This window comes from Anomaloglossus baeobatrachus, chromosome 8, assembly GCF_048569485.1.
Source record: "Anomaloglossus baeobatrachus isolate aAnoBae1 chromosome 8, aAnoBae1.hap1, whole genome shotgun sequence".
Taxonomy (NCBI): Eukaryota; Metazoa; Chordata; class Amphibia; order Anura; family Aromobatidae; genus Anomaloglossus; species Anomaloglossus baeobatrachus.
The window spans coordinates 53,316,671-53,328,948 of record NC_134360.1 but is presented as its reverse complement, the minus strand read 5'-3'; the positions used below and the strand labels follow the sequence as shown (position 1 = coordinate 53,328,948).

The following is a 12,278-nucleotide window of genomic DNA, read 5'->3' as shown; positions in this document are numbered from 1 at the left end:
AGGGAGCTCCCCCTAGTGGTGGCTACAGACAGAATCTTATGTATCTCTGTATACAGGGAGCTCCCCCTAGTGGTGGCTGCAGACAGGATCTTATCATGTATCTCTCTATACAAGGAGCTCCCCCTAGTGGTGACTGCAGACAGGATCTTATGTATCTCTGTATACAGGGAGCTCCCCATAGTGGTGGCTGCAGACAGAATCTTATCATGTATCTCTGTATACAGGGAGCTCCCCCTAGTGGTGGCTGCAGAAAGAATCTTATCATGTATCTCTGTATACAGGGAGCTCCCCCTAGTGGTGGCTGCAGACAGAATCTTATCATGTATCTCTGTATACAGGGAGCTCCCCCTAGTGGTGGCTGCAGAAAGAATGTTATCCTGTATCTCTGTATACAGGGAGCTCCCCCTAGTGGTGACTACAGACAGAATCTTATCTTGTATCTCTGTATACAGGGAGCTCCCCCTAGTGGTGGCTGCAGACAGAATCTTATCATGTATCTCTGTATACAGGGAGCTCCCCCTAGTGGTGGCTGCAGACAGAATCTTATCATGTATCTCTGCATACAGGGAGCTCCCCCTAGTGGTGGCTGCAGACAGAATCTTATGTATCTCTGTATACAGGGAGCTTCTGTAATAAGCAGTCGCCCACCAGACAATGACAAGTCAGCGGCCAATTAAAAAACAAGTTCCTTTTTATTTGTTTTGTTTTTCTATAGAAAATACAGAGCTAAGGGTGAACCTGTCTGATTTGTACAGTCGACTCTGATTTCTGGAATGTAAACCACCCCCAAGAGAAGAAAAAAAATGTAACGACCCGGGAGGACATCAGCGGCGCTGAACGATCTGGCACTTTGGCTCACATGGATCATGTGACCTCGTTGGCGACACATTTATACTTCTTTTTCCTTGGGAAGAGCCCGCATTTCCTAAATGCAGCATGCGGCCGCCCCTCCCCCAAGGCGATCGTTTCTATCTGATCTCGCAGGATGCGACGCTGGACGTCTGTCACCCAATTCCAAAAAAAGTAAACATGTAATATTGACACCGGCGGGTAATAACGTAAAATCAAGAATGGCGCCGCTCCTCCTCCTGCCGTTTCATTTCATCCAGAGTACAATAACGGAGATGGTCGCGGAGAGTCACACGACCCCCGGCCCAACAGGAGGGAGGGCGGCAAAATGTGCGAGGGAAGATCTTCAGCAAGTCCGACATCATTCAGGCACAGACAAAAGCAAAAAAGAGGGAAAGGCGATCGGGACCGCGTCCGTGTAAGGAGCCGCAATGACCGGAGGAGACGCAGCAGATTCCCGAGACCCCCGAGCCGGATCCACATCGCCTTACACAGGGAAAGCAAAATGTAGGCCGAGGTCTCCGCACGTCCCACGGGCCCGGTCTTGGCGCTCTTCTCTCAGGCCGGACTTGGCAGCGAGTCGGGCGTCTAACTGTCCTCACCATTCTCGCCGGGTCCTTTAATCAGCCGCTTCTGTCCTCGCTTCCCAGCAGGTCCTTTGGGTTTGGCAAAAGCCTGTTTGAAGGCGTGCTGCTTGGGGTGCACCTCGTCATAGAGAAACTCGGGGGTCAGCTCCGCACCGTCCTCTATTTCAACCTGGAGGACAAGATAGAGATTTATGCTCTTGTTCAGCTCACAGAGAATCTTCTTGAGCGATACACTGTCACAAACCCTCAACTGTTAGACATATTAGGCCAGGATGGGATTGTGAACATATTACCATTCACAGACAGCAGGCAGAGATCTTTAAAGGGAAATCTGTCACCAGGATTTTGCCACCTAATCTGAGAGCAGCATACTGATTCCAGCGATGTGTCACTTACTGGGCTGCTTAGTGTAGTTTTGATAAAATCACTGTTTAATCAGGAGATTATCATTACAGGACTACTTGGCACGCGCAGGTAGTCCAGCATATTTATGAGCTCTGTATAACTGCTAGATTTGTAGTAAACATTGATTTTATCAAAATGACAGCAAACAGTCAGTGACACATCGCTGGAATCAGAGTCTCTGCCCCTACATTATGCTGCTGTCAGATGGTGACAGATTCCCTTTAAAATGTCTTTTGTAACAAATAAAAATTTGCTTGCTAAACCCAACAAACTGAAAACTCTTACCAATCTGAGGGTGGGTGCACATGATCAGGACACGTTGGGTCATGGACGCTGCGTGTCCTCTCCTGCGGGGCCATGAGTGCTCTCCACATGAGACCACAGCAGCCTGTGCCCATGATCAGGGTTTGGGCCGCTGCGGACTTTGTATTCTCCTTCCGGAGAACACTTCCGTCTCCACAGCATAAATTGACATGCTGCGGCTCGGTAAGTCACACCGCAAGCTCACGAAGAAAAGAAACATAGTGGGCATGGGATTTCTATAAATCCCATCCTGTGTGCTTCTACTTTACAACGCAGCGTTTTAGACGCAGCGGAAACTCGCAACGTCCAAAATGCTGCAATTCCCGATCGTGGGTACGCACCCTAGTACTTCTCACAGCTCGGGGTTAGTTACGCTTGTGTCCACCCTGTACAATCCTGTGTGAGCTAAATAAACACGGATACAATGTATCAGGCTGCTCAGCTCACAGAGGATTGTCCAGACTGGACACAAGTGTAGCAACCTGTATCCCTGTATCTGTGAGAAGAAATGGATTTACCGTATATACTCGAGTATGCAGTGTGTCCACCCATATCCTGTCCACTGCCATTAACTTGAGAACGGCAGCAGCTATAGGCATAGAAGAGGTGTCTAGGTATAGTAAAGTAGCAATGAAACCACCTATAGCGCCACCTGGTGGAAAACAACGGAGTTAGCATTTTTATCTTGAAAACGGAACGAGATAGAGAAAAAAAAGTGAATTACAAAGTTGTAGGGCATCATCAATTCAATACGAATCGACACCTTGCATACAGAAATGCTATGATATGACACCCATGACCCCCCCCCCCAAAAAAACATTGAATGTTGGTCACGCATATGGCGCTTATTTAACTTTCATGCTCAAAGTGGCCCCCGTCGGCTGCAATGCACATCTGGACTCTGCACAGCATACTGTATCTTGCTGCACGTTGTGCAATATGGTAGGTGACACGTTTGCACAAGCATCTGTGATACGTCGTCGTAGGTCCTGCAATGTTGGTGGAGGGGTCGCATACACCTGCTGTTTGATGTGACCTCACAGAAAGAAGTTCAATGGGGTCAGGTCAGGTGAGCGTGGAGGCCGGTCCACACAGCCACCATACACAATGACTTGTAGGAAGGTCTCCATGAGGTATCGCTTCACGTCGCAGCCTTGTGAGTTTTACACGTTCTAATCATAGTATTTCTGTATGCAAGGTGTCGATTCATATTGAGTTGATGATGCCCTACAACTTTGTAATTCACTTTTTTCCTCTATCTCGTTCCGTTTTCGAGATAAAAATGCTAACTCCGTTGTTTTCCACCAGGTGGCGCTATAGGTGGTTTCATTCCGTAGCGCATGGCTACTTTACTATACCTAGACACCACTTCTATGCCTATAGCTGCTGCCGTTCTCAAGTTAATGGCGGTGGACAGGATATGGGTGGACACACTGTATACAGTATATTGGGTTTTCAGCCTTTGGATGTAATCAAGTTTACATTCACCGACAGCAAGGAGAGATCCGATCATAAAATCAGTAGGAAATCTGAGACAGAACACATAATACAGTGTTATAAAATGACCTGGAGAATCCTTTACAGAACATAGAAACAAAATCTATATATTCAATATATTTATTTATTCCTGGAAAAGCTGGATTACTCCCAATACAACTGCAGTAATGGATGCAGCGTAGCGGTCACCCGACGTCTGGATGTTATAGCTACTGAAGTATGTGATCAGTGTCCTGGGAAATGTGATGGGGCCCAAAGACTGCTACTTGGTAAATACTCCCAGTTACAAACCTTAGTCAATGGTTACCGTATCGGTCATACCTTTTTTGCAATTTCCAGCTGAAAATCCTGCTCTACGGATTCCAGAAGTCGATTCTTACAGCTGGAGTACAACATGCGCTCCTTTATACTGCACTTATAGCCCGGCATGGAGTATATAAAAACTGGAAGAAAGAAGATTCAACAATGAAAAGATGCGGTAAAGTGAAGAGGACAGTTCTGTAACATGAGAATGAGTTATATACTATTAGGCTATGTGCGCACGTTGCGTACAGTTCACTGCAGAAATTTCTGCAGCGATCTGAAGAGCACATGTGCGCTTTAAATCGCTGCAGAAATGTCCGTAGTGAGCGCCGATTCCATGCGCTCTGACTGCAGCTCCTCCCATAGACAGAGCAGGAGCTGCCGGCAAAGCGCACGGAAGAAGTGACGTCACTTCTTTTTACGCAGCGCTTCTGCAGTAGCCGAAGCGCTGCGCTCTAAAACGCCACGTGCGCACGGCCCCTGCACAATCTCCATAGACTGTGCAGGGGACGCAGGACGCATGCAGTTACGCTGCGCTACAAAGCGCAGTGTAACTGCATGTTTTTACGCAACGTGCGCACATAGCCTTATTCCATCTATACAAAAGGTACGTGAAATTATGCTGGAGCCACCACTAGGGGGAGCTCCCTGTATACAGAGATACATGATAATATTCTGTCTGCAGCCACCACTAGGGGGAGCTCCCTGTATACAGAGATACATGATAAGATTCTGTCTGCAGCCACCACTAGAGGGAGCTCACTGTATACAGAGATACATAATAAGATTCTGTATGCAGCCACCACTAGGGGGAGCTCCCTGTATAAAGAGATACATAAGATTTAGCCTGCAGCCACCACTAGGGGGAGCTCCCTGTATACAGAGATACATGATAATATTCTGTCTGCAGTCACCACTGGGGGGAGCTCACTGTATACAGAGATACATGATAAGATTCTGTCTGCAGCCACCACTAGGGGGAGCTCCCTGTATACAGAGATACATGATAAGATTCTGTCTGCAGCCACCACTAGGAGGAGCTCCCTGTATACAGAGATACATGATAAGATTCTGTCTGCAGCCACCACTAGGGGGAGCTCCCTGTATACAGAGATACATGATAAGATTCTGTCTGCAGCCACCACTAGGGGGAGCTCCCTGTATACAGAGATACATGATAAGATACTGTCTGCAGCCACCACTAGGGGGAGCTCCCTGTATACAGAGATACATGATAACATTCTGTCTGCAGTCACCACTAGAGGGAGCTCCCTGTATACAGAGATACATGATAAGATTCTGTCTGCAGCCACCACTAGGGGGAGCTCCCTGTATACAGAGATACATGATAACATTCTGTCTGCAGTCACCACTAGAGGGAGCTCCCTGTATACAGAGATACATGATAAGATTCTGTCTGTAGCCACCACTAGGGGGAGCTCCCTGTATACAGAGATACATGATAAGATTCTGTCTGCAGCCACCACTAGGGGGAGCTCCCTGTATACAGAGATACATGATAAGGTTCTGTCTGCAGCCACCACTAGGGGGAGCTCCCTGTATACAGAGATACATGATAACATTCTGTCTGCAGTCACCACTAGAGGGTGTATACAGAGATACATGATAATTTATAAGAAAGAAAAAAAAAAAAAGACTGACAAATGTGTTATAACCATGTTACTATAGCGATTTTCATCACAAATTGCTGGTACATTAAATAGACGTCATGGTAATCAGAAAAAAAGCACAAAATAAAACTAATGTGAAATGCATTGCTCTCAATGTGCACTGTAAATACTGCGGTAAGTATATTCAGAGTAATAGAAATCTATGCCCTAATGAGTATATAGCAGGTTACAGAATCTGACAGCAGAATGACCACTACCAAAAAGACCTAATAGATGTGATGTGACTCTGCTCGTCAAACTGTAATCCCCACATAGTCAGTAGGGGGCAGTGCAGCGCTATCATGTAGACTGACATGAATCCAATGAGAGCAATAATACACTGCGCAGGGATCAGCTGTTATTAATGTGATGGTGCATTGTGCAATGCATAGATCATCAGCTCTATGAGCAGACGTGACCACATGGAGCGTAAATAACAGTTGGTAGCAGTTAGCAGCCTTAGAATAGATGGGTGAGGTCATTACATCAAAGGTGTAACAGCCCTAAACATGAATGGGCTTGTTATTAATGTTTAGGGCTATTACCCCTTTGATCTAATGACCGCCTCTCATCTATTCTAAGGCCCTGTGCCCACGCGGCGTATTTTGATGCGGATTTTGATGCAGATTTTCAGAAATCTGCATGTCCATTGTGAAGACAGCAAAGTCTAGAATAATTCAGAAGGGCTGTGCTCACATTGAGTATTTTTCCCTTGCGTATTTGGTGCAATTTCTTTTTTTCTGCACCAAATACGGGGAAAAATAAGCAACGTGGGCCCAGCACTTCTGAATTCTCATACACTTTGCTGGCTTCACAATGGACATGCAGATTTTGCTGCAGATTTCTGAAAATACACGTCAAAAGTACACAGCGTGGGCACTGGGCCTAAGGCTTCTAACTACTACTGTGTTTCCTCAAAAATAAGAAAGGGTCTTATATTATTTTTTGCTCCAAAAGATGGGCTAGGGATTATTTTCAGGGGAAACACAATGTATACGAGATACATGATAAGATTCTGTCTGCAGCCACCACTAGGGGGAGCTCCCTGTATATAGATATACATGATAAGATTCTGTTTGCAGCCACCACTAGGGGGAGCTCCCTGTATACAGAGATACATGATAAGATCCTGTCTGCAGCCACCACTAGGGGGAGATCCCTGTATACAGAGATACATGATAAGATTCTGTCTGCAGCCACCACTAGGGGGAGCTCCCTGTATACAGAGATACATGATAAGATTCTGTCTGCAGCCACCACTAGAGGGAGCTCCCTGTATACAGAGATACATAAGATTCTGTTTGCAGCCACCACTAGGGGGAGCTCCCTGTATACAGAGATGCATAAGATTCTGTCTGCAGCCACCACTAGGGGGAGCTCCCTGTGAACAGAGATACATGACAAGATTCTGTCTGCAGTCACCACTAGGGGGAGCTCCCTGTATACAGAGATACATGATAAGATTCTGTCTGCAGCCACCACTAGGGGGAGCTCCCTGTATACAGAGATACATGATAAGATTCTGTCTGCAGCCACCACTAGGGGAGCTCCCTGTATACAGATATACATGATAAGATTCTTTCTGCAGTCACCACTAGGGGGAGCTCCCTGTATACAGAGATACATGATAAGATTCTGTCTGCAGCCACCACTAGGGGAGCTCCCTGTATACAGATATACATGATAAGATTCTGTCTGCAGCCACCACTAGGGGAGCTCCCTGTATACAGATATACATGATAAGATTCTGTCTGCAGCCACCACTAGGGGGAGCTCCCTGTATACAGAGATACATGATAAGATTCTTTCTGCAGTCACCACTAGGGGGAGCTCCCTGTATATAGATATACATGATAACATTCTGTCTGCAGCCACTAGGGGGAGTCATCGCTCACCTACAGACTCCAGATAATCCCCCTCATGGGAGTGTTTATACAGGAATAGGTGGTAGCGCGCGGTGTCCTTGGGGATCCTCGCCGGCAGTTCCTGGATGTCCGTGTGCTTCGTATGGACCAGATCGATTGTCTCCTTTTCTTGATCTAGTTTCTAAAGAGATGAAGGAAGAGACGTGAAGCCGGTGACTGATGCAGACGATGACTACAATCACAAACTGGGGTCTACATTGTAACAAGCTGCGGCTGTCATCTCCATGACAACAATTATGTCGCCATACTGCACAGGTGTCAGGCTCCACCCATCTGTACGATTTCCCATATGGAGGGGAAAGCGGCGCGGTGGTCTTCAGCCCATTCCCACGGGGGAGGGGAGGATATTGCTGACAACTCTTTCCTATTGGCTCCATGTGCCGCTGATCTCAGAGTGATCATTGCCGCATCCACGAAACTGGATCCTCACTAACCCGTGTCTGGCTGGCGGCAGCAAGTCACCCTCACCCTGATTAGTCACAGGAGATGTTTGTCACATTTATCCCTTAAAGAAATAGACCCAAGAGCCTCCAGCATAGCTGTGTTGACTATTTGGGTCTGATTCATGCTTTACACTACAACTTTGCTCCATTACGATCACCACAATGATCAGAGATTCTAAGTTAGCGGTAAAATCTATTGTCGCCTTATTCAAATACTTTATACTACAGCTCTGCTCCATTAGGAGACAGTTTCCTTCACCCATCAGGATCATACTTTACCCTGCAGCTCTGCTCGCTGAGAGTTGTTGCTGCTCTAGTGGTCTTACATCTGCTGTAGCATGCCCTGATAGTTGGCACAACAGCTGGAGAGTCACGAGCTGGAGGCCGAGATGTGCTGTGCAATGCTGAGGAGCCAAACACAACTACTCCTAACATCATGTGGATGGTGAGGGTCCTGCACCTACCAGCTGGATGTAATTGATCTTCTTCTGCTTCAGAAGCTGAACGGCCTCCAGAGCCTCCGGCCTCAGAGGGAAGGACAGTCCCTGCAGCGTCTGCTGCTTACTCTCCACGCTGATCTCAGTCTTCACCTGGAGAAGACCAGAGGCCATCATAGAAGTGCGACACGCTCCGGAGACCCCCGTCATCTCCCAGTCACATCTCTCCCCCCTTCCCCCCCAAGTACTCCACCCTCTTGCCCCCTCCTCTCATTGGTCATCTCTGCATCCCCCCATTCCTCCCCGCTCTTCATCTCCCCCATCTCTGTAATCATGCCCCCCCAATTCCTACCCTATTGTCCTCTACCCCCTCAATGGTCATGTCTGCCCCCCCATTGCTCCCCTCTCCTTGGTTGTCATCTCTCCCCATCTCTTCAGTCATGTCCTTCCCTCCAATTCCTCCCTCTTGCCCCGTCTTCGGTGGCCATCTCCCCCATCTCTCGTCATGTCTTCCCACCCCCCTATTGCTCCCTTTTGCCCCCTCCTCCTTAGTGGCCATTTCTTCCCCCCCATTCCTCCCCTCTTGCCCCCTCACCCTCAGTGACCATGTGGTCCCCCCCATTCCTCCCCTCTTGCCCCCTTCACTGTAATGGCCATGTCTTCCCCCCCCATTCCTCCCCTTTTGCCCACTTCCCCTTGGTGTCCACGTCTTCCCCCCCATTCCTCCCCACCTTGCCCCCTCACCCTAGGTGGCCATGTGTTCCCCCCCATTCCTCCCCTCTTTCCCCTTCCCCTTGGTGGTCATGTCTTCCCCCCCATTCCTCCCTATTGCCCTTTCTCCCTAGGTGGCCATGTCTTCCCCCATTCCTCCCCTCTTGCCCCCTCACCCTCGGTGACCATGTGGTCTTCCCCCATTCCTCCCCTTTTGCCCCCTTCCCCTCGGTGGCCATGTCTTCCCCCCATTACTCCCTCACCCTCGGTGGTCATGACTTCCCCCGCCCCTTTGGTCATTTCCCCCTCACCTCATTGATCTTGATCTCCCGCAGTTCCCTCTCGGCGGCAGTGAGAGGTGCGGGAGCAGCGCAGGAGGACACGTGTCTCTGGTATCCGCTGAGAGTGATGTCTTCCTGCCACACACAATGACACAATCAGAATACGTCCCCCGCGCCCCTCCGTGTAGACCCCGACATCTAATTGTCCAGGATCTTGTCCGGCACAATGTGGTCCGTGCAGCCCCTCCCCCACCCTCTCATCATTAAGATGCTGACCTTTACGGTGCCGAACAGCTCGTCCTTAATGTGTCCACCGCCGAACTCCTTCTTCACGGTCGCCCTTGTCGCGGCGTACAGCATCTTCAGCCGCACCTGTCAGCGGAGGACAGAGGATGCTATTATACCAGATGGACATGACCTGTGACCTCCACAATCCAAAGCGGGCAGGTCATTACCCATAATGCCTTGTGTGATGTAATGCGTTTAACGCTATGTTCTCCATCATTAATCTAATAAGATTTCACAGGGATTCAGGGGTTAATGATTCATGTTAAAGGGATGGCGTCCGAATGTCTCAACCCAGAGGTGAAAAAGTTATCTTGACCTTAAACGGCTTGTTACAATGTATCAGTGCAGGTAATCACCTCTCAGCTCAACACAGTGTAACAAACCCTCAGCTGTGACAAGTACAAGGTGTCCATGACTTTCCAGGATACTAGCCATCTACCTGTATGCATGCATAATGTCAGGCCACCAGGGGGAGCCACTGAATCATCAGCTATGGGGCGCTGATCTGCTGGCGGCTTACCGGAGAGTGATCAGGAGACCACGAGAGGAAGAGCCACTCGTAACCCTGCGCGTTCTGGCTGTCCAGGCGATACAGGACGTAACACGGCTGCCCGTCGTCCAGGAGCGGAGGATGAGGGCGTCGTAGTCGTGGTCCCAGCTCTTCCGCAGCTCCTTGTGCGCCCCCAGCACGAGCTGCTCTGCAGGAAGGAAGAAGAAATGACACATTGTAACAAACCCTCCGCACACAACAGGAACGATGTCAACAATCAATGTTTCTATTCACTGACAACAAAGCTGCAAATCCGTCAGCTCCCCCGAGCGCATGATGACCCCCCAACATGTCCACGTTGTGGGGTCAGCACAGGTCTCCGCCGTCCGTCCTCTGTGCGGATGTGTTTATCTCGCAGCTATTCTGAGCTCAGCATTCCTCGCTGCCAGGCGCGCACTTTCCATCACATCTCCAGGGGTCCACCTCCCAGCCGTGGAGGACAAAGGGTTAAACAGGGCGGACAAGGGTTAATGGACGCCTGTGCTGCCAATAGATCTTCGCCAGTGACACCTTATGGGGATTCGGGGGTTAATGACTCACCATAAAGGGCCGGCTTCCCATCCATAGAGCGCCTTCACCGCATCATGAAAAGTTCTGCAACTTTCTTATTGATATTTAATCCTTTGTAATATCTCTGCTTGCTGTCAGTGACGCACAGTATGAACATTGGCACCCAGGGGTGGGAGAATCAACCAGACCCCGTCCTGCTTTATATATATATATACACGAAGTTGTTACAATGTATCCAGATTAGAGGATCCTCAATCCACAAAAGTGTCTCCTCTGACAGTTTGTTACAATGTATCAGTGCAGGTAAATTGTATCACGCTATTTACCCGCCAGAGGACGGGGCAGTCAGGATGCAAATGTAACTAACCCTCAGATGGGACAATTGATCCTGTAAGCAATTCACTGACTGCAAGCAAAAATCTTGAAAATAGTAATACTATAGACAGTGGTAGAAGTGTTCAACCACGGATTATAGCTTCACTTGAATGAAAGACATTTTGAGGGAATCTCAGCGCCCTACAGGGAGTGACAGGAAAGTGCAAGGCCTGGAGGACAGGACGTCCAGCAAGATACTGTATCCACTCCCGCCCAGAGGTGCCGTCGCCCTGCTCTCGCCCAGAGGGTGCCGTCGCCCGTTCCTCTCGCCCAGAGGGTGCCGTCGCCCGTTCCTCTCGCCCAGAGGGTGCCGTCGCCCGTTCCTCTCGCCCAGAGGGTGCCGTCGCCCGTTCCTCTTGCCCAGAGGGTGCCGTCGCCCGTTCCTCTCGCCCAGAGGGTGCCGTCGCCCGTTCCTCTCGCCCAGAGGGTGCCGTCGCCCGGCTCTCTAAAAGGTTGAATGGCAGCTATATGTTCCTTCTTTACATAATGGGCAAATAAGGGAGTCTGGAAAACCAGGTGACAAACTCTAGGATACGGTGACACCGACACCCGGGAACTGGCAGCACTTCTAGAACCCGACACTGCTATTAAGAATATAACAGAAGCCCCCCATTCTACCCACGACCTCAGGTACTCACCATCTTCGATGACCACTTTAATCAGCCGGATGGATCCATTTCGAGCTTTCGCGAAGAAATCCTTCAGTTCCGGAGTAGCTACAAGAACCAAGAACATACCGGTGAGTCAGCGAGAGAAAGCGGGCGAGGGCTGCGGGCGAGGAGAGGGCTGCGGGCGAGGAGAGGGCTGCGGGCGAGGAGAGGGCTGCGGGCGAGGAGAGGGCTGCGGGACGTCTGTCTGGGATCAGCTACAAATGGGCAATAGCAGCACATGAGCTGAACCTGATCCCTGACAGCGTCACCTCCCAAATATAGCAGAGGGCACGGGGAGGGGGCACCGACTGCTTAATACCAGGAGGATAAACACGGGGCCTTATATACATAGAAACGTTCCTGTGGTGTCACTGGGGGCAGAGAATGGTGCCCATTGGTGCCACGTCCAGCTCTACAGATGGGACCCAGTTTCCGCACCTTCTGTGATTGATGGCAGGAGGGGGATCAGCGTCTCCAGGAAACTCAGGACAACT

The 12,278-nt window shown here is 49.4% G+C and overlaps 1 protein-coding gene across 1 annotated transcript in view; it reads right to left on the bottom strand.

Annotated features, from left to right (window-relative positions):
* Positions 1 to 673: 673 nt before the first annotated feature.
* TWF2 (twinfilin actin binding protein 2) overlaps positions 674 to 12,278 on the bottom strand; it is a 12,039-nt gene continuing 434 nt past the window's right edge. Inside the window, 9 exon segments of the mRNA XM_075321625.1 lie at positions 674 to 1,605; positions 3,963 to 4,084; positions 7,510 to 7,660; positions 8,447 to 8,572; positions 9,442 to 9,546; positions 9,688 to 9,783; positions 10,220 to 10,329; positions 10,332 to 10,397; positions 11,773 to 11,850. Coding sequence (XP_075177740.1) covers positions 1,438 to 1,605; positions 3,963 to 4,084; positions 7,510 to 7,660; positions 8,447 to 8,572; positions 9,442 to 9,546; positions 9,688 to 9,783; positions 10,220 to 10,329; positions 10,332 to 10,397; positions 11,773 to 11,850 — 1,022 coding nt within the window. The 3' untranslated portion in view covers positions 674 to 1,437.